Here is a 23871-nt window from a genome sequence, read left to right as displayed (position 1 = left end):
CGTTCTTGAGGGAGGGGCAGAGACCGAGAGAGCGGGGTAGTGTATTTATTGGCATACTTGATCAACAGCCATACAGGTCACACTGAAGGCGGTCGTATAAACAACTTTAAGACTGTTACAAATATGCGCCACACTATGAACCCACACCAAACAAGAACGACAAACACATTTTGGGAGAACATCCGCACCGTAACACAACATAAACACAACAGAACAAATACCCAGAACCCTTTGCAACACTGACTCTTCCGGGATGCTACAATACACACCCCCGCTAACACCTACCGGAACCCCAAATACATCACATCAAATATTCCACTTTGAAAAATATTTTTTGTGGACAATTTTGCATATTTGTTTGTTTGCCATGAAAAAACATATTTTAGTTTGACAAAAAAGGGCGGAAAACAAACAAACAAAAAACAACATAAACAAATTAAAACATTTTGTAATGAGTAATAGATCTGAAGTTAATGTAGACTCCAGAGATTTAAGCGTTAAATATAAAATGTATGTATCCCCTGTCACACCATTATCATCATTTCATGACCGAAGCAAAACACTTTTTTACACTTTTATACTGAAATAAATACACCTACAACTTACAAAATAAAAACATAGAAAAAACTACCAACAGCGGTAAAGTTTAGATCCATGAAGGAAAGAAGAAAGTGAATGAATGTTTATAACTGAATACATTTACATATGCATACAAATTGGTCTGAAATGATAAATAGGTTGTACTTGTATAGCGCTTTTCTACCTTCAAGGTACTCAAAGCGCTTTGACACTACTTCCACATTTACCCATTCACACACACATTCACACACTGATGGAGGGAGCTGCCATGCAAGGCGCTAACCAGCACCAATCAGGAGCAAAGGGGAAGTGTCTTGATCAGGTCACAACGGACGAGACGAGGTTGGTACAAGGTGGGGATTTGAACCAGGGACCCTCATGTTGTGCACGGCCACTCTCCCACTGCGCCACACCGTCCTTGTCTTGTATTTTTTTTAATTATTTATTTTAATGGATTAAGTTACGTTCATGACAACCTTTTTCCAAAACACAATATAGAATGTGAGCTACAACAGGACAATGCATATGTTTATCATTTGTTTACAAAACTCTTACAAAAAAGTGGGACCCCAAAAAGGTACTGTGGGACCCCATTTTTATGACTTGATGGGGTCCCTGGCACGCATATATGTGCCCTTTTTTTGGGATTTCAGAATATGGTCAGCCTATATTAGCATGTAGCATTATCTTCTTTGCGTAGCTCGCACCCAGCATATTGGAGGCACACAACGTCTGTCAAACAATGGAATTGGAGATTGTGCATGGAAACATAACTGTGTGAAAAATGGCGCCGTGCCAAACTTTTTCGGTAATCAGACTGTGAACTAAGGGTGCAAACATTGTATCTCCTATTGATACTATGTATCGTATGATACGCAATTTGTATTTATTTCATCAACTTCTGAGATTGAGGATCTGTCCTCCACTGCAATGTCGAGCACATGCCCCTCACACCAGACGGAACTGCAGAAACAGACGCCACAACAATGCTAGCGGACTATAAGCCGCTTACGTACGCTACCTACCCACACTATGAACTCTACGGTCTATAAAACAGTGTGGCTAATTAATGGATTTTTCTTTGCTGACGGCCATAATGCAAATGATGTACAGCAAAGACACTGAAGAAGTGTGTTAATGTCTTTGTTATGACGCCATCTTTTGGACAAGTTCACTCACTGCAGGTGCTACGGGGTGAACGTCTACAGTGTTTCCATCTGTTTACTGCTTTCAATCGAAAGTACAAGGGCCGTTCCATCTATTTGTCATCCATAGCGTTTTACTCATATGGAGTCTTCGTTCATCACTCCAAGCAACGATTGTGTGTTTTACAATATAACTAAAACAATTCATACTTACTGAGCCGTCTCATGTCTGATGTCTGTAGGAGTGTTTCCATGTATATTTGTACATGCTATCGTAATGTAATCAAGTGAGTGTCGTTAGCGTTAGCTAATGCGCTAACATGTTTACAAGTGTCTGTGTTAGTATTATTAACCTACAATGGAATTCTTTTTGTATTGTTTCGGTTTAACAAAGTTCTCAGTAAATTCACCAAAACGTCACCGTGGAGTCATTGATTCTGTTTCGCTGATTGGAGACCGAGCTTCCACAACTAGTGGGTTCATGATGACAACTGCTGTTTTGTTTGATCATCTGTTATTTTTTTTAATCATAGACACCTATTGTAAACATTTAGGGTATCCATCCATCCATCCATTTTCTACCGCGTATTCCCTTTGGGGTCGCGGGGGGCGGTGGTGCCTATCTCAGCTGCAATCAGGCGATAGGCGGGGTACACCCTGGACAAGTCGCTACCTCATCTCAGACATTTCTGGTATGTAAATAAGTATTTATAAAGTATTTATGTGTAAATAACTGGTTTCACAACCTATCTGTCTGCGGCTGGTATTCCAGTGTGGCTAATTTATATAAAAAAAAATTGTCTTGTAAAATTTGGTGGGTGCGCTTTATCGTCCGGAAATATGGTATACGTAAACCCGAACATAAAAACTTATGTTTCTAATGCCTTATAATGTGAACTTGTGTTGTCTTGATACCAATATTTTAATACCCGTACCAAAATGTGGATGGATACTTTGATACTTTTTGGTACTTTTTTAAATTAAGAGGGACCCAAAAAATGATTGGCTTTATTTTAACACAAATACGGCGCATTAAACATATGTTTCTTATTGCAATTTTTTCCTTAAATAAAATAGTGAACATACAAGACAACTTCTCTTTTTGTAGTAAGTAAACAAACAAATACTCCTAATTAGTCTGCTGACGTATGCAGTAACATATTGTGTCATTTCTCATTCTATTTTGGCAAAATTATGAGGTAAAAATTGATTGTTAATCCACTTGTTCATGTACTGTTAATTTATTGGTTATTTTCTGTTCTAACATGTTTTATCTACACTTCTGTTAAAATGTAATAATCACTAATTCTTCTGTTGTTTGGATACTTTTCATTAGTTTTGGATGATACCAAGTAGTTACAGGATTATACATTGTTCATATTCAAAGTCTTCATTTTTACAGGGAGGTATTTCCTAAGTTTATAAACATAATATGAATTTAAAAAAAGGAAAAAAGATTTAATGACGATAAAAAATATCTATCTAATCATAGTAGTATCGACTAGATACGTTCTTGTGCAAACTGTACATGGTATCATTACAGTGGATGTCAGGTGTAGATCCACTCTTGGCATTTGTTTACATTCAGGGTGGTAGTTTGCTGTTAGCGTTTAGCTATCGTATCCTCCTATGGTGTGTAGTGAAGCATATTTAGCTATTCCTCGTCCTGCAGGGATAATACTTGTAAGAAACTTACTTTATTTGTCGCAATGGAGGCGAGGATTAGTGATTTAGAAGTAGCCAAAACACTGCTGACTGCAAATGGACGTTTGCCGCTAGCTAGCCATGTCCTAAAAACCAGCTCTTCCTGAGGGCGTTTCAGTGTTATAACTTCACCTTTATTGTTAGTTTTTAGACCAATATGCATCCGTTCTCCCTTTTCTGTCTACACATTGTGTCTGCTTGTAAGTACTCCGTGATTGTGCACTGCCGAACATGCTCCTCTGCTCACAAACCTAGCAATGACACAACGTGACAACGCACAGTCATGCCTGGGAACCGGTATTTTTCAAACAGAGTAAAGTACCGTTTTTGATTCATTAGTACTGCAAAACTATACCAGTACCGGTATACTGTACAACACTAATGTGAACATCGTGACGGTGGTTCAGACACTCGAGGGGAATGCTATTTAGTTTAAAGTGATCGTCTTGAAGTCCACAGGAAGAAGAAAAGGGAGCCAAAGTGTGCAGGTTTGGTCCTGAGGCACTGGTTCACCTTCTGCATGCAGTTTTCAGAAAAAAAAAGAAATCCATGCAATTTTCCAGCAATGATGACTTGTGCTGATCAATAAAGCGGCGTCGCTCTCAGAGCCTCATAATTCTCTCCTAATAACATATTTGATTAGCTTGCACCCTCTGTGACCCCCTGGAGATGACGGCCATTGGAAGTTCATTGACACTCTAGCGTCTTGTGCTCCCTCTCATTTACACTTAAAAGGTGTGCACATGACTTTTCAAAAGATTCCTTTCTAAGCTAATCTTAGGGAGCTAACTCGCAACAGACCTAGTAAACACGTACGACAGGCTAATCGCACCACGAGTTATGCGAACATAGTTGTACACGTTGGCTCCAACAACACAAGGATGAGACAGTCAGAGATTACAAAGAGAAACATAGCTAGGACTTGTAATCTCGCTAGAAAGATGTCCAGGCATCGAGTAATTGTCTCTGGCCCCCTGCCTGCGAGAGGCAATGATGAGAGATATAGCAGATTAGTCTCACTTAGCAAATCGCTGGCTAGTTTTTGTAGACAACAGGGACTAAGGTTTATTGATAATTGGCCCTCTTTCTGGGGCAAACCAGGCTTACTGATGAGGGATGGCCTTCACGCTCACCAGGAAGGCGCAATCATCCTGTCTAGGAAAATAGATTTTTGTTTGAGTCACACTTGACTAACTACACTAGACCAAGCCCGGTCAGAGGCAATTACAGAGTCTGTTAGTCCCGATGAGGAGTCAATTAAGCTAGAACTAGCCAGCGCCAGGCTGAAAAATCCCTGCACACATAGCATTTCTCCTAGAATAATACACAACTCACATAATGTTTTTTCTGGAGTGGCTGTGCCAGAGGTGGACATGTATTCTTCATCACACATAAAAAAAACACCACTAAATGTTTCCTTATTGTCCACTTTCCTTTACTGTCCCCACGTTACAGACATTCTCTGTGTATGTTTTATTTTTAAAAAGTGTCCATCTTAAAGAACAATTTATGTTTTAACACATTTATTCTCACATGTTGAGAGCATTTGTGAACTGTTGAAAGTGATTTATTGGGGATGTTTGTGTTGATAAATGAGAGACGATACGAGAATCTCATCAAATTTCACAACTACTCAGTGGCCTAGTGGTTAAAGTGTCCGTCCTGAAATCGGTAGGTCGTGAGTTCAAATCCTGGCCGAGTCAAGGGGGTGATCAAGGGTGATGGGTCAAATGCAGAGAATAATTTCCCCACATCTAGTGTGTGTGTGATAATCATTGATACTTTAACTTTAAAAGCTGCCTCCTTGCTATGTCTGCATTCCAAATGAAAATCTGTTTTTTAATGTTTTACCCCGAGTAATTAAAGTTGAAATAAATATATCAATACATGTTAACCATGAATTGAGGACCCTGGTGGTTAGTTGCTTAATGTTAATGTACAGGGTGACCTAAAAAAGCAGAACCCACAAAAATGTTATGAAATCCTTACACATCCTACAAGTTACTAAGTCTGTGTATGATCCGTCCTCAAAGTTTCAGTCATCTTGGTCACTCTGCAAAAATGTAATGTCCTTTCTAAAATATGCTACAAATGGACTATGCGGCATTGGAAGCGAATTTGCATATGTCGCGCAAAATTGTCAATTACTCTAACCCATTCCTCTAGTTTCTGTTAAAAAAATAGGCATCCACAAAAAATATATTTTCCTTGGTTGACCTCGCAGTGATGGGAAAGACCTTAGTCCTAGTATTCCATGATCCAAGTGCAGTAGCATTACATTACCCAGAAGGTTTAGCGCTCTAGACAGAAACTGGAAGTAGGTCAGAGGTACGTGATAGAATTGTACCGTGTAAACAATCAAGAGTTAATATATATTTTTCTTTAAGAAACAATCATACGTTTTGTTTCAACACTTAATGTAAAACTTTGAGAGTGCCACAGAGACTAATTAGATTGTGAAAATGACTCTGACTGAAAACCCCCAAAACATGTTCACTTGTCTCTCATAAGGATTGCTAACGGCAGGCAAAATTCCCAAAAAGTTTAGAACCTCTTTAAACCAAGCAACAGAACTGTGCTTGGTTTAAAAAAATAAACAATCAAGAGAAATGTTCCTGTAACCCCCCATAAATTGGATTATTGTTGAGAACTTGACATGTTTTAAATGTATCTGTTTGTATACGCCGCTGATGACGACTCCCTTTTTCTTTACAATTTACACACCGCTACCACCAACCCCCCCCTCCCCTCCCCCCTAATCTCCCTAATTCAGAGGTCTCAAGGTTGGCAAGTATGCAGGAAGTGGCTTAAAGATTGTTCTAAAATAAATGCAAAATTTTGACCAAAGAACCATCATTGCATGTTATATAGACCCACATGAAATGTTTTAATAATAAATTAAACATTCCTAATACGACCAACCACTTAGAAAAAATATAAACAGGAGATTTGAGCCACTGTTACTTTGTACACATGTTCAAATTAAACTGAACTAAAACTATTGGTAATATATGCTAGCAAAAGTCATTTTGAGGCGGTGACTTGAAACAGCTTCAACAAAGAATGATCCTCACATGTTTGACTTCCTATGCTTTTCCCTGCTGTGGTGAGTCCCCTCCTGATGTTTTCTGACAGTCCGCTATTTTATGTTTTTTATTTTATTTTATTTTATTTTTTTACCTTTGTGCAGTAGAGATGCGCGGATAGGCAATTATATCATCCGCAACCGCATCACCAAAGTCGTCATCCACCCGAACACATATTTTATCAGAACCGCAACCGCCCGCCCGTTGAAATACATCAGAGGTCGGCCACCTTTACCACTCAAAGAGCTATTTAAACCTGTGTCACAGGGTAAAGGAGGCAATGGGAGCCGCTAACGTTCTCGCAAATATCCGATTGGTGTTCATTCTGATGGCAAGAATAGGGCCGTGCTGTGAAGCCATTGCCTTTGACACCTTCAACAACATGTACAAGCCAATTGTTAGTCCAACAACATGCTGTATGCAGCTTCCTCAATCACACGCACACAATTGAAAGGCATACTGGGTGATACAGAGTACACTGATGGTTGTGATATAAACAATTTTATCGCTCTTACTAACATGTGCCACGCTATGAAGCCACGCCAAACAAGAATGACAAAGACATTTCGGGAGAAAATCCTCACAGTAACACTACATAAACGCAACACAACGAATACCCAGAATGCTTTGCATCCGTGACTCTTCCTGAATATATTTTACACCCCGCGCCCCCAACCCCACTCACCTTACCGACGCACGGGGGCGGGGGGGAATTAAAGAGGTCCTGACGCTGGAAGTCTGAGCTGAGTAGTTATCTTAGCACGTTCCATTATTAGTATGCAGAATGGCTTAATGCTAACAGCTTCTTGACTTTGGCCCCGTTTACACTGCTCACCAGATCTGTTTTTTTTTTTTGCCCTCAAGTGACTCAGATCGGAATTTTTTCTTCTGCCAGTCTAAAAATAAGAGCGCTGACAGGAAATAACAGATGGATGAAGAGGAAAAACTAAAACATGACCAAACAATACAATTTACATCCATTGTATTACTTTCATTTTCTTTCACAGAAAAAAACTAAATTCTTTAAGGTGTTGCGACTTTTATTTTATTTAGTAGTAGTAGTGAATTTCTCCCCGTCAACTTCCTTTGTTTTCACTTTATTGAAGTGCGCATGCAAGTGACGTCAAGGCCACCTGTGCGCGTTTACACTGGAATCTGATAAAAATCATGTTTTAATTTCAGTGAAACATGAAAAAAATGTAGTTAGTTAAAGTTAATTAAAGTACAAGTGATTGTCACACACACACATTAGGTGTGGTGAAATGTGTTCTCTGCATTTGACCCATCCCCTTGATCACCCCCTGGGAAGTGAGGGGAGCAGTGGGCAGCAGCGGTGCCGCGCCCGGGAATCATTTATGGTGAAAAATTTGTTCTAAAAAAAATTATATTTGGGCCACTTTGGCCTGCAGTGAGGTGTCCACAACATGGGTTATTTGGGGAAAACTGTTTCTGTCCGACCTAACACATTTATTGACTTTGCGGTTGCATGTATATTTCACCAAGATTGTAGCCAATGCGGGTCAGAACTTATTAGCTGGCAGTTATTGTTCTGAGCTTCATCAGATATTAAATAACCATCCGAGCAGAGAAAATGCTTTCGTCAAGGCCTCAAGGACCGGTTAAATCAAGAGAAGTGGAACGTGAGCTGACTCCATTCACATTTTTCTTCACATCTCGGCCAAGTCAGCGAGCCGAGCCGGGACCGCTTTGGAAACGGCTCAAGGCGAACGTTTTTCGCGTTGCACCGATTCGCTCGCGAGCCGGTAGACTAGAAAGAAGCCTGAATAATTAATCTGCGTCGCTCCCGGGAGCTTCATTTGCATGTTATCAACGTACAAATCTGTCGTGGAAACACTTGCATCATCCAGTCACACATGACGGCTGCAAATGTGAAATGTCAGAAAATGATAACATAACACACTCCAACACACTTCCTACTCTTCCACAGGGACTTTTCTCAATTTTGCAACAGGAACATGTCAAACAACGACAATTCATGACAAATTCTATTTATGGACAGATAATTGAATGATGAATGGATGACAGATAGACCAGCTAGACAGATCATTAAATATATAGGTGGATAGACCTACAGTCGTGGTCAAAAGTTTACATACACTTGTAAAGAACATAATGTCATGGCTGTCTTGAGTTTCCAATAATTTCAACAACTCTTATTTTTTTGTGTTAGAGTGATTGGAGCACATACTTGTTGGTCACAAAAAACATTTATTATGGGTCTACTGAAAATCTGACCAAATCTGCTGGGTCAAGAGTATACATACAGCATCATTACATTATATCAATTTTGGTGATGCAGAAAAGTTACAATCAAATCAATTTAGTTTCATGGTATGGCCACTTAATTTCATGTGAGTGATTATGATTGACGACACCTGTTGACTTCTCTGAGGCCATTTAAATAGGGCTCATGTGATGCAGTCATTAGACTCGGTTAAAATAGAGACAATGGGGAAGTCAAAGGAACTCAGCACAAATCTGAAAAAATTAATCATTGACTTGAACAAGTCAGGAAAGTCACTTGGAGCCATTTCAAAGCAGATTCAGGTCCCAAGAGCAACTGTGCAGACAATTGTTCGTAAGTATAAAGTGCATGGCACAGTTTTGTCACTGCCACTATCCGGAAGAAAATGCAAGCTATCACCTGCTGCTGAGAGAAAATCAGTCAGGATGATCAAGACTCAACCCAGAACCACCAAAAAGCAGGTCTGCAATGAATTGGACGCTGCTGGAACACAGGTGTCAATGGCCACAGTCAAGCGTGTTTTGCATCGCCATGGACTGAGAGGCTCCCATGCAAAAAGGAAGCCTTGGCCCCAGAAGCAACACCCTAAGGCTCGTCTAAAGTTTGCTGCTGATCACATGGACATAGACAAGACCTTTCGGAATGTTCTGTTGTCAGATAAAACAAAAATGTAACTGTTTGGCCACAATACCCAGCAATATGTTTGGAGGGGAAAAGGGGAGGCCTTTAATCCCAGGAACACCACTACTACCGTCAAGCATGGTGGTGGTGGTATAATGCTCTGAGCCTGTTTTGCTCCCAATGGAACTGGTGTCTTATAGAGAGTAAATGGGACAATGAAAAAGGTTTACCTCCAAATTCTTCAGGACAACCTAAAATCATCAGCCCAGAGGTTGGGTCTTGGGCGCAGTTGGGTGTTCCAACAGGACAATGACCCCAAACACATGTCAAAAATGGTAAAGGGATGGTTAAATCAGGCAAAAATTAAAGTTTTAGAATGGCATTCCCAAAGTCCTGACTTAAACATTTGGACAATGCTGAAGAAAACCGAAAAATGTAGCTGGACTGCACCAATTTTGTCAAGAAGGGGGGTCAAAAATTCAACCAGAAGCTTTCCAGAAGCTTGTGGATGACTACAAAAGCCCCTTTTTGCAGTGAAACTTGCCAAGGGACATGTAACCAAACATTGCTGTATGTATACTTTTGACCCGGCAGATCTGGTCACATTTTCATATACCCATACTAAATTCATAAAAGAACCAAACTTCATGAATGTTTTTTGTGCCCAACAAGTATGTGCTCCAATTACTCTATCACAAAAAAATAAGAGTTGTAGAAATGATTGGAAACTCAAGACAGCAATGACATTATGTTCTTCACAAATAAATGAAAACTTTGGACCACGACTGTACGTCTTCAAGCACATTGTGGCTCTCTAAGCTCATTGTGCGGATGGACTCTTCCTCAATTCTTCATCATCATCAGCTCCAGCGAGATGTCTTCTACCAGTTTTCTTCTTTCTTTTTAATCTCACCCCCCTTATTTAACTCTTTAATAATGCATGAGGCGAAAAGCAGTGTTTTTCCAAGGAACCAATAGAAAGAAGTCCGCGTGGAACATGGTAACGTGTAGAATCCATCATTACGAAAGAACTCTCTGAAAAAACGTGAGGCGGAAGAAGACGGTTGAGAACCACAAGGATTCCCCGGTGAGGCACGCTTGTTATGGATCACAAAGATGTTGTCACATCACGCCATGTTGGCTGTCCACAACCCCCTTGAGTCCCTCAGGCTGAGACGTGCACAGGTCAAAGCTCAAAGTCGGCCGTCCTCGGGGCTGATGCTTCTCTGATGAAATGTGCCCAGAGGGAAAAAAATAAAAGATTCCAGGGTTGATACCTCAGGGACACCCCTTTCTTTCTTTTCCACACTGCAAAAACTGAAATCTAAGTCATTAAATACCATATTTTTTGGACTATAAGTCACAGTTTTTTTTCTTAGTTTGGTGTGACTTGTTCTCAGGAGCGATTTATGTGTGAAATTATTAACACATTACCGTAAAATATCAAATAATATTATTTAGCTCATGTACGTAAGATTTCATCGGATTTAGCGATTAGGAGTGACAGATTGTTTGGTAAACGTACAGCATGTTCTATATGTTATAGTTATTTGAATGACTCTTACCATAATATGTTACGTTAAAGGGGAACATTATCACAATTTCAGAAGGGTTAAAACCAATAAAAATCAGTTCCCAGTGGCTTATTTTATTTTTTGAAATTTTTTTCTAAATTTTACCCACCCCGGAATATCCCTAAAAAAAGCTTTAAAGTGCCTGATTTTCGCTATCTGTGAAGCCATCGTCCATTTTCCTGTGACATCAAACAGTGATGCTAATACGGATAGCACAGCAAGATATAGCGACATTAGCTCGGATTCAGAAATGGATTTCAGTGGTTTAAGCGATTCAACAGATTACGCATGTATTGAAACGAATGGTTGGAGTATGGAGGCAGATATCCATCCATCATCTTCCGCTTATCCGAGGTCGGGTCGCGGGGGCAACAGCCTAAGCAGGGAAACCCAGACTTCCCTCTTCCCTCTCCCCAGGCAGATAGCAAAAACGAAATTGAAAAAGAAATTGAAGCTTTTGAGCAAATAGCAATTGATGCTATTCAGCCATGTTTGCCTTAGCATCGCCGGTGAAATGTGCAGACCAACGATCGGAAGTTTCGCATCTTGTGACACTGGATCAACTTAAATAAATCGATTGGTAAGTGTTTGTTTGGCATTACATGTGGATGGAGGGAAATGCTGGATGTAAATATAGTTTCAAATGTACATACAGCTAGCCTAAATAGCATGTTAGCATCGATTAGCTGGCAGTCATGCCGCGACCAAATATGTCTGATTAGCACATAAGTCAACAACATCCACAAAACTCACCTTTGTGATTTAGTTGACTTTATCGTTGGAAATGCATCTGCAGGTTATCCATACATCTCTGTGCCATGTCTGCCTTAGCACCGCCGGTAAAATGTGCAGACACTCCGGCACATTTCAATGGGGGTCTGGCGGCAGATTTCTTTGACTTTATCGTTGGAAATGCATCTGCTTTGAGTGTCGCAGGATATCCACACAATCCTGCCATCTCTGTAGTAGCATAGCTTACATCGGTAAAGTCTGCAGAACAAACGACTGACCATTTCGTCGGCTTTACCCACACCCTCGTATTTTGAACACATTTCGTCCAATTTCTTGCCATTTTCGCATCTTTGGGCCAGTGGTGCAACTTGAATCCCTCCCTGTTAGTGTTGTTACACCCTCTGACACCACACCGACGAGGCATGATGTCTCCAAGGTTCCAGAAAATAGTCGAAAAAACGGAAAAAATCAGAGCTGAGACGCGGTGTTTGTAATGTGTTTGAGAAAAGGGCGGCTTTATTACCTAGGTGACGTCACGTTCTGACGTCGTCACTCCGAGAGCGATAAATAGAAAGGCGTTTAATTCGCCAAAATTCACCCATTTAGAGTTCGGAAATCGGTTGAAAAAATATATGGTCTTTTTTCTGCAACATCAAGGTATATAGTGACGCTTTCATAGCTCTGGTGATAATGTTCCCCTTAAACATACGAGGCACGTTCTCCGTTATTTATGCGTCATATAACGTACACTTATTCAGTCCGTTGTTCACTATTCTTTATTTATTTTAAATTGCCTTTCAAATGTCTATTCTTGGTGTTGGGTTTTATCAAATAAATTTCCCCAAAAAATGCGACTTATACTCAAGTGCGACTTATATATGTTTTTCCCTTCTTTATTATGCATTTTTGGCTGGAGCGACTTATACTCCGAAAAATACAATATCTCAAATAAGGGTGATATTTGCAGATTTTATGTTACAGTGTTTTACTTGTTTTAAGGGTTTTGGTCCTAAATGGCGGCATGGCGTACTGGGTAGAGCGGCCGTGCCAGAAACCTGAGGGTTGCAGGTTTGCTTCCCACCAATTGACATCCAAATTGCTGCCGTTGTGTCCTTGGGCAGGACACTTCACCCTTGCCCCCGGTGCCGCTCACACTGGTGAATGAATGATGAATGAATTGGTGGTGGTCGGAGGGGCCGTAGATGCAAACAGGCAGCCACGCTTCCGTCAGTCTACCCCAGGGCAGCTGTGGCTACAGATGTAGCTTACCACCACCAGGTGTGAATGAATGATGGGTTCCCACTTCTCTGTGAGTGGTTTGAGTATCTAACAATAGAAAAGCGCGATGTATATCTAATCAATTATTATTATTATTATTATAAATGATCTCAGTAAGATATTACAGCTTGTTGCTGAGATTTGATGACCTATATTGAGTAAAACATGCTTGAAACTAGAATATCAACTGTTGCAAAGCTGTGTCATCAACACTCACAAGTATAACACTACTTTTTTAAAGTAATAATTTCTTTAACACAATTGTGTGTTACGCTTGTGTGGCATAGTAACGCCAAAATTGTCCCTTCGTGGATGCGTCGAACGTGAACACAGCAAAGGTAAGATTTAACAGATTATGGGGACGGCGTGGCGCGGTTGGGAGAGTGGCCGTGCCAGCAACCTGAGGGTTCCTGGTTCAATCCCCACCTTCTACCAACATCGTCACGCCTGTTGTGTCCTTGAGCAAGACACTTCACCCTTGCTCCTGATGGTTCGTGGTTAGGGCCTTGCATGGCAGCTCCAGCCATCAGTGTGTGAATGTGTGTATGTATGGGTGAATGTGGAAATAGTGTCAAAGCTCTTTGAGTACCTTGAAGGTAGAAAAGCGCTATACAAGTATAACCCATTTACCATTTATTTAAATAACAAAAAGAGCTATATAACAAAATAACAAAAATAGCTATATAACAAAAATACTGGAGCTAGTAGAAAAAACAAACAAAGGACGCTAGCATGAAAGCTAGGATATACAAATAGACAAACTAAACTGGCACGAAGGCACAAAAAAGGGAAAAACTATTCTTTAGCGTGAGAGCTGGAATAATACAAGAGCATAGCGTGAAAAGCTAGCGAGAATATACATACGAAGATGCGCAGGCGTAACTTGTTGCGTGAAAGCAAATTGGATAGCAGTCGTAACGTTGCATGGAAGCAAATTTGGGTCCCGGACTGAACAACAAAAGGAGACGAGTTTATATAGGGAAGCTGATTAACAGTAACAGGTGTGCGGTACCGTGAGTAGCAGGTGAAATCAATGAGAAACCATGGAAATGGACAAAACAGGAACTAAGCAGGTGGAACGACGGAGTGATACAAAAACTGGAACAATAAACAATAATATGTGGAGAACCGAAAAGCTGATCTCAACATTGTGTCTCATAATTAACGGACTTCGCTGTTTTATTTTCAATGACACGATAGAAAATACTTACTCATATGGTAGTACAGTCGTTATTAGTGAGAATATACTTATTTTAAAAGGTATTTTTGGGTACATTAAGGTTAGCTAATTTTACTTGTTTTGGAAAGTCTTCACAAGCCAAATTTTCTTGTTCTATTGGTAGATAATTTTGCTTAGTTCAAATAAAATACCCCTAATTTTAGTATTTTTTTTTTCTTGATTTTGAACACCGACTTTTTCCAGTGCAGTAAGAGCCAAAAGTGTGGCCTCTGGGGCCGATAGGGTGAGGGAGGCGATATGACTGCCTTGTTGATGTGAACCAAGCAGTCATTTTACTCCCCCGTGCCAGTGGTTCCTGAACGCAGCGCGGTGATTTCAAGAGTCTCTGCACGACAATTGACAAATGTTAACGACTGGTTTCTCTGCAGGTCCGTTTGCTGTACTGCTCCTTGGAGGAGGCTGAGCTGGTGTTCCGGGCGGCCTGGGCGGCGGGGCAGGCCGGTCCCAGTCACATGTGGTTCGCGGTGGGCCCGGCCCTGTCGGGACTGGGCCTGGAGGGGCTGCCTAAGGCCTTGTTCGCCATCCGACCTCAGGGCTGGAGGGACGAGCCACGCAGGTACGATTCTCGCTGAATTTAAATGCGTTGATTGGAGTCTCGTCTACTTTGGAATGAGCACACAAATGCGCTTGAAGGGAACGTTAGCATTTGTGAATGTTAAATGTTTGTGTTGAATATTCCAAACACAACTGAGCGATTCTCCGACTTTCTTGCTGCTCCTGAAAGGCTGAACAATTCTTCCGTTTCCCTTCCGTGTCAGTACGGGAATTAACATGCCGCGTGCTTTTAAAAATACATGAGGCCGAGTGAGAAATAAACATTTTGCTCGTCTCCTCTCTGTAAAAATAAACTTTTTTTTTTCCAACACGCTGGCATTTTAAAAGCGGCTGGTCCCGGTGTGATGGATCTGCTCACGTGTGACCCCGCTTCACCGCCGGGCTCATTAAAGTTTTATCTCCTCTAATTTAAAACGACGTTCCAAGTGCATCAGGTGAAAGGAACAGTTCCTCATTGATTTGGACAATTACACTCAAGTGAGGAAGGAATTCTGCTGACTCTTCCCTTGAAGAAAAGAACAAGACACACATCCGGACGCTTTGTTAGGTTTTATTTTATTATTAGGCACTGGAAGCCCAACACTTGCAGCCCTTTGAGGCCCATGTGATTAATGGCTATATAAATAAACACTGTAATGCCTTCTCAGTATGATGCAGCAATACTGTACATGCGTATCATGAATTTTAATGTCTTTGCAAAGAACAAAACATCACGGTTTTGTATTTCTGTTTGCAGTTTTTGCTTTGTGGTGTTAGCTTTTTATTGTTGTGTTGTGTAATGTGTACTGTTTTTGCTGTGATGTGTTTTGTCTTGGTGTTGTCTTAGTGTCGTTATATAGCTGTGTTCCGGTGTAGTGTTTTTTCTTTGTTGTTGCGTTGCTGTGTTGTGTCGCGTCTCCGTTTTGTTGCTGTATTTCTACGTAACTGTCCAGTATTTTATTGCTATGATGTGTCTTGTTGCTGTGTGGTTGTGTAACTGTGTTGTTGTGATGGTTTGTTGCATTGACGTGTTATTGTGTACAAACCCCGTTTCCATATGAGTTGGGAAATTGTCCATCCATCCATCCATTTCTACCGCTTTTTCCCTTTGGGGTCGCGGGGGGCACTGGTGCCTATCTCAGCTACAATCAGGCAGAAGGCGGGGTACGCCCTGGACAAGTCGCCACCTCATCACAGGGCCAACACAGATAGACAGTCAACATTCACACTCACATTCACACACTAGGGCCGATTTAGTGTTGCCAATCAACCTATCCCCAGGTGCAAGTCTTTGGAGGTGGGAGTAGCCGGAGTACCCGGAAGGAAACCCACACAGTCACAAGGAGGACATGCAAACTCCACACAGAAATATCCCGAGCCTGGGATTGAACCAAGGACTACTCAGGACCTTCGTATTGTGAGGCAAACACACTAATCCCTCTGCCACCGTGAAGCCCTGAGTTGGGAAATTGTGTTAGATGTAAATATAAACGGAATACAATGATTTGCAAATCCTTTTCAACCCATATTCAATTGAATGCACTACAAAGACAAGATATTTGATGTTCGAACTCATAAACTTTATTATTTTTTTGCAAATAATAATTAACTTAGAACTTCATGGCTGCAACACGTGCCAAAGTAGTTAGGAAAGGGAATGTTCACCACTGTGTTACATCACCTTTTCTTTTAACAACACTCAATAAACGTTTGGGAACTGAGGAAACTAATTGTTGAAGTTTTGAAAGGGGAATTCTTTCCCATTATTGTTTTATGTAGAGCTTTAGTCGTTTAAAGGGGAACATTATCACCAAACCTATGCAAGCGTCAATATATACCTTGATGTTACAGAAAAAAGACCATGTATTTTTTTTAAACGATTTCCGAATTCTAAATGGGTGAATTTTGGCGAATTAAACGCCTTTCTGTTTATCGCTCTGGAGGGGATGACGTCAGAATGTGACGTCCCCGAGGTAATACAGCCGCCATTTTAATTTTCAACCCATTGTAAACATTGGGTCTCAGCTCTGTTATTTTCCGTTTTTTCGACTATTTTTTGGAACCTTGGAGACATCATGCCTCGTCGGTGTGTTGTCGGAGGGTGTAACAACACCAACAGGGAGGGATTCAAGTTGCACCACTGGCAATAAATCTGCCGCCAGACCCCCATTGAATGTACCAAAGTGTCTTCACATTTTACCAGCGATGCTAAGACAGACTTGGCACAGAGATGTATGGATAACCTGCAGATGCATTTCCAACAATTAAGTCAACAAAATCACAAAGGTGAGTTTTGTTGATGTTGTTGACTTATGTGCTAATCAAACATATTTGGTCTCGGCATGACTGCCAGCTAATCGATGCTAACATGCTACGCTAATCGATGCTAACATGCTATTTACGTTAGCTGTATGTACATTTGAAACTAGATACCCACATTTAATGTGAAACAAACACTTAACCAATCGACGGATTTAAGTTGCTCCAGTGTCACAATATGCGAAAGTCCTGATCGTTTGGTCTGCACATTTTACCGGCGATGCTAATAAGGCAGCCATGCTATGGGCCTCTTCATTAGGTACACCCATGCTATGGCCGAATAGCGTCAATAGCTATTCGCTCAATAGCTTCAATTTCTTCTTCAATTTCGTTTTCGCTATCTACCTCCATACTCCGACCATCTGTTTCAATACATGCTTTTTTTACGAAGCCACACTGTTGTAACACGTGGCTTGGCATTGTTTTGCTGAAATAAGCAGGTGCATCCATGATAACGTTGCTTGGATGACAACATATGTTGCTCAAAAACCTGTATGGACCATTCAGCATTAATGGTGCCTTCACAGATGTGTAAGTTACCCATGCCTTGGGCACTAATGCACCCCCTTACCATCACAGATGCTGGCTTTTGAACTTTGCGCCTATAACAATCCAGATGGTTATTTTCCTCTTTGTTCCGGAGGACACCACTTCCACAGTTTCCAAATATAATTCGAAATGTGGACTCGTCAGACCACGGAACACTTTTCCACTTTGCATCAGTCCATCTTAGATGAGCTCGGGCCCAGCGAAGCCAGCGGTGTTCCTCATGTTGGCTTTCGCTCTGCATAGTAGAGTTTTAACTAACACTTACAGATGTAGCAACCAACTGCAGTTACTGACAGTGGTTTTAAGAAGTGTTCCTGAGCCCATGTGGTGATATCCTTTACACGCTGATGTCGGTTTTTGATGCAGTACCGCCTGAGGAATCAAAGGTCCGTAATATCATCGCTTACATGGAGTGATTTCTCCAGATTCTCTGAACCTTTTGATGATTTTACCGACCGTGTATGGTAAAATACCTAAATTCCTTGCAATAGCTTGTTGAGAAATGTTGTTCTAAAACTGTTCGACAATTTGCTTACAAATTGGTGACCCTCACCCCATCCTTGTTTGTGAATTATTTAGCATTTCATGGAAGCTGCTTTTATACCCAATCATGGCACCCACCTGTTCCTAATTAGCTTGCACACCTGTGGGATGTTCCAAATAAGTGTTTGATGAGCATTCCTCAACTTCATCAGTATTTATTGCCACCTTTCCCAACTTCTTTGTAACGTGTTGCTGGCATCAAATTCTAAAGTTAATGATGATTTGCAAAAAAAAAATGTTTATCAGTTTGAACGTCAACTATGTTGTCTTTGTAGCATAGGGTAGGGAACGGTACGGGTGGGGTGGCTCAGCATTGTCACGCCAAGCCGCAACCCCCGGCCCGACCACCACCACCAGTCTTTCGGCCTGCTAAGCCGCAACCTCCGGCCCTGCCACCACCACCAGTCTTTCGGCTTGCCAATGCCAAGCCACAACCTCCAACCCGGCCACCACCACCCGTCTTTCGACCTGCCAAGCCGCAACCCCCAGTTAGGCCACCTGCTCCAAGTCCAAGGCTAGCACCAAGTCCAAGTCCACGGCTAGCACCAAGTCCATAACAAAAGCTAGCACCTAGTCCATGGCTAGCACCAAGTCCACAGCTAGCACAGAGTCCAGGGCTAGCGCCAGCACCAAGCCGGGCTCCAGTGCCTGTACCACGCCGGGCTCTAGCGCCTGCACCACGCCGTGCCCCAGTACCAGCACCACGCCTGGCTACAGTACCAGCACCACGCCGGGCTCCAGTGCCTGCACCACGCCAACCTCCAGTGCCTGCACCATGCCAGACTCCAGTGCCTGCACCAAGACAGGTACCATTACTGGCTCCACACCTAGCACCAGTACCTGCACCACGCCAAGTTCCGCCAGTTGCAGCGCCACGACGCCAAGTGCCGCCAGTCGTACCGCCACAACGCCAAGTGCCGCCAGTCGCAGCGCCACAACGCAAAGTGCCGCCAGTCTCAGCTCCACGCCAAGACCCCCCACACCAAGACCCTCCAAGCCAGGACCCTCCAAGCCAAGACCCGCCGCCTGACGCGCCACGCCAAGCCTCCCCACCTGCCGCCGCTCTCACGCCAGACTCGTCTGCCGCCGCTGCATCCAGGCCTGCCACAATGACGATGTGCCCGCGTACTCCTCGGCCACGGATGTGGTCCTTCCCGGGTCGCCCACCTCGTCAGGTACAGTGGCCCTCTACGCGTCGCCGCCACCTGACTCTGCCTCGGTGGATCCGGGGTCACTTGGGCTGGCGATCCACCGCCATGTCCCCCTCCTACACTCCCATGACTCTTGATCTTGCTTTGTTTTTTGTTAATTTTTTGACATCTGGGATCTGTCCTTAACGGGGGGGCTATGTCATGTCTTGTGATCATGTTTTGTTTGGTTATGTTCTGTTTTGTTTAAGACTCCATTGCTTCCTGTTTTTGCACTTCCTTGTTTGCTTTGTTTCCATGCCAACCCATTAGTTTTCACCTGTCCCCATGTCACGCACCTGTTTTCACTCACCACAGTATTATTTAAGAAACAGTTGCCAAGTAGTCAGCCTGGCGACATCCCCTTCTACTCAATCTCCACACCCATGTATCCATGCAAAAGACCCATGTTCCTTTCTCGTCACAGTAAGTGTTTTTGTTTTAGTTGTTCATAGTTCTGCCATTGTGCAAGTTTTAGTTTATTAACATAGTTTTACCTTAGTGCAAGTTTTTGTTTTCATATTCAAGTTTTGAACCTCCACTGAGAGCGCCTTTTGTTTATACCTTTTGTTTTTTGTAATATTTCTGAGTTAAGATTAAAGATGTCCCTACCTTCATGCCATGTCCGTTCCAATCATTTTGCACCACGGTAAAACAAACCCCACCAAAGTCTACGCCTTGACAATTTTCCCAAACAATTGTTCCTTCCCCTCACAAAATTAAGCGTTTAACAGCAGATTCTGTTTTGTTCACCAATTCCATGACTCCGTTTGCGGTTACTTTAATGTGGAAATGCATTACTTTTTTTGTTGTTTAGTGATTATTGATTAGACATAATAGTGCTGTGTCAAATAAAAAGTAGAACCACACAAGTTGGTGTGGTCTTTTTTTTCACCCTTTAGCATCATGGTTTTTTAGCGATTATAATGTTTTTTATGATTGTGAGAAGCCAAAATAGAAATCAATATTGAAATAAATAAATACATAAATATCAGGGGTGTAACAGTACACACAAATTTCGGTTCGGTACGTACCAAGGTTTAGAGGTCACGGTTCGGTTAATTTTCGGTACAGTAAGAAAACAACAAAATATACATTTTTGGGTTATTTATTTACCAAATTTGCTAAATCTTCCAACAAAATATTTTTCTTGGTGGAATATTTTAGGTGAAGTAATATGAACCTTGGATAGGTCAATAATTCATAATACCATTGATTTTGATTCAATATTATGTTTTAAGCAATGACAGTTTGAAAGATAAAAAAAAAAAGCTTTGTTTTTTTTGTCAACATTGCAAGTTTTTCTAAATTACATTTAACCTTTAAGCTTTAGAATAATAATAGTACTTTTAGAATGTGCCGAAGGCCTTTAAAACATTAGCTGTGGGCCGCAAATGGCCTCTGGAGCACACTTTTGACACTCCTGCTATTGATAATAAAACATTAAATCTGATAAATCTATGGATAAAAAGCAGAGCTTGGCGACACATGCGCGTTTATCACAACTCTCTCGCTCTGTCTGTCTATGCCCCTCCCTCACGAATGTTGCTCACAATTTGTTTTGTTTTAACCCCTTCTTAACCCTGAACGTACATTGAAAATACACGCAACCCTAACTTAAAATGCTGGACATTTGAGGCATTTAAGAAACTCCACTCGGACAGCCCCGCAAAAGAGGACATTTTTGGTGAAAAGAGGACGTATGGTCAGTCTATCCTAGCCCAGTCGTTGCTAGCATGCTGTGTGTTGTGCCTCGGTGAGCATTGTTTACACAACGTGCGGTACGCTTTTTAATATGTCCGTGTGGAACTCTTTCGGTACACCTCTGAACCGAACCGAAACCCCCATACCCAAAACGGTTCAATACAAATACACATATCGTTACACCCCTAATAAATATATCAAAATACATTGTGTAGCCGCGTTTTTGTTTGGCCACCTTGTTGTATACTTGGGGTTTTGTGTAGCTCTATTGTTATTTTGTGGCGTTGATTTCTTGTATAGCCATGTTGTGTCGATTTGTGTTTGTGTTGATGTGCATTGGCGTTGTTCTGTAGCTTTGTTGTTGTGTTGCTTTGTCACTGTTTAGCTACGTACTTATGTTGTTGTTATTTGGCCAGCAGCATGAGTGCCGTTGTATTTTATGACCGTTTGTGCCAGAGGTCCCCCCGAAGAGCATCCCCGGACATTAAAAGCGATGCTTATGATGTGGACCACAGCTTTGTCACATAGAGAGAAACCACCCCTCCCTGCTTGCCATTTCACGCCACAGCACCACTAACGACCCTCTCAAGTCAGCGCACAAGTCCAACACAGCAACTGATGCAGTAGATAAGAGGAAGAGGAAAGCCCAACAAGAGTTCTGCATCGTCTCCCTTGTGGGAAACACTTTTTACAAAAAAACACTCTCCATCCATTTTCTACCGCTTATTCCCTTTTGGGGTCGCGGGGGGCGCTGGCGCCTATCTCAGCTACAATCGGGCGGAAGGTGGGGTACACCCTGGCCAAGTCGCCACCTCATCGCAGGGCCAACACAGATAGACAGACAACATGCACCACTCTCCCAAAATGAAAAGGAAGTTCACAAGACAGCATGTTTGTACTGTCGCCAACTAGTGACCTGGTATGCACATTACACTGCTACTTCAGCACCTGTGCGTAGTTGCTGATCATTTATACAGCACAACTTGTGTTGAAGATGTCCCAACTCGTGACATCCACGCCTCCTGCAGCCAGAACCTCGGCACTACAAACTTTTCATAGCATCCCGACGCCTCCGACCTCCTTTGTTGTCTCTCTCGCTCCCTGCAGGCGCATCGCCAAGGGTGTCTCCGTGCTGACTCATGGGGCGATGGCGCTGCGTCGAGACCAGGGGGCCCCCGGCCGCGCTCAGTACGCCGGCAACTGCCAGAGCGAAGGGAATCAGACCCAGCGAGTGGCTGGCAGAATCAGGTGAGTGGGCGGGGCCGGGGAATGTGGATCGACAGCCGGCACTGTGCAACGAGGACAACATACACCAGTGTTTTTCAACGTTTTTGAGCCAAGGCACATTTTTTGCGTTGAAAAAATGCGGAGGCACACCACCAGCATAAATCATTCAAAAACTAAACTCAGTTGACAGCAAAGAGTCGTTGTCACAATTGTTGGATATGACTTTAAAGCATAACCAACCATGCATGACTATAGTAGGTGTACTCAGGGGCGTCACTAGACCTAATACTGTACTGGGGCACACCTGGGGCACAAATAATTCACGTGAGCGTGCAAAGCGCGCAAGCAAAAACATTTTTAGCACTTATTTATCATAAAAAATACATAAACAGTGCTTTAAACTATGAAATCATATCAGATGATGTTGTATGGATCTTTGATGAACCACCTGAAATTAACTAATGCCTTTGACCTACTTGTGCACTTTTTTACTCTCTGGGTTCTTTTATATTATTTAATTTCCATTTATGGCAAGGTGGCGAATCCTATTTCAGATACAATACAATACAATACACAATACACAAAACAATAAAGCCACAGTAGTAGAATAAATAAACAACTTTTGTGTGTCTGTTCAGGGAATCATTTTCTGAGAAGTAAACTGTAACGTCTCGTTTTCATTTTTGCAAAGTGGTCAATCACTCTGGACAGACATGGAAATATTACAGTAACTGTTATACAGTTGACCAGTGGTTCCCAACTGCTGGGTCGTGACATAAAAGTGGATTGTGTGTCATTTTCAGTGAGTCGCGGTCAGATGTGTGCATGAAAAAAAAAAAGTTTACGGAGAAAAAAATCAAATTGAGGCAACAAAACCAGATTATTTTAGCCTTTTTTCTAGTGACTATTAGTGAATATTTTAGCAAAAGGCAAACCGACTAACAAGTTGGAGGAGGACTCAGGACAGACATGGAAATATATTTTTAAAAAATCTAAATGGGGCAACAAAACCCAATATTTTCAGCCATCTTTCTGAAAACAAATACAGAAATGTTACTATTTTATCTGGAAACAAAACCAGATGCTTTAGCTGTAGCCATTTTTCTGGTGACAAAACAAGATTATTTTAGTCAATATCACACCGATTAACAAGACAAGTCTACTGTGCTATTTTTCTGTGAAATAAACTTGAATGATTTAAAAATTTGGCTCACAACTTGATGATATGGAAAAATGTTTTTCTTCCTGAAGATAAAGCATTTGAGAAGCACTCAACTCACACATGCTTACTCCAAATCATCGTTGATGCAGAACCAGCAGACAATAACCAACATTATGTTTCATGTTCATTGACAGCTCGTACAGCAAATGAATATGTTTGTCTTGATACAAGGAATAAGGTTAGCTAACTTAGCATCAACTTAACACAATGATGTTGCCTAGCTAGCTAGGACTTCACTTACATCTCTCATTCCTGCTGCGGGCGAATAACTTTCTGATATCCATCTAGGAGTTACAGTTTGAGTCAAATCAAAATCAAAATAATGTAATTAACAAATTGTTGTTGGCTAACGTTACCTACC

At 41.8% G+C, this 23871-nt stretch overlaps 1 protein-coding gene across 1 annotated transcript in view; it reads left to right on the top strand.

Annotated features, from left to right (window-relative positions):
* The window catches only part of grin2da (glutamate receptor, ionotropic, N-methyl D-aspartate 2D, a), a 361767-nt gene that overhangs the window by 161071 nt on the left and 176825 nt on the right, over window positions 1-23871 (top strand). The window contains exons 5-6 of the mRNA XM_061908412.1: window positions 14594-14781; window positions 22169-22309. Coding sequence (XP_061764396.1) covers window positions 14594-14781; window positions 22169-22309 — 329 coding nt within the window. The remainder of the gene's footprint in view (window positions 1-14593; window positions 14782-22168; window positions 22310-23871) is intronic.

This window comes from Nerophis ophidion, linkage group LG08 (genome assembly GCF_033978795.1).
Source record: "Nerophis ophidion isolate RoL-2023_Sa linkage group LG08, RoL_Noph_v1.0, whole genome shotgun sequence".
NCBI classification, from domain to species: Eukaryota; Metazoa; Chordata; class Actinopteri; order Syngnathiformes; family Syngnathidae; genus Nerophis; species Nerophis ophidion.
The sequence above is the reverse complement of the archived record's forward strand: the minus strand, read 5'-3'. Positions and strand labels throughout refer to the sequence as shown.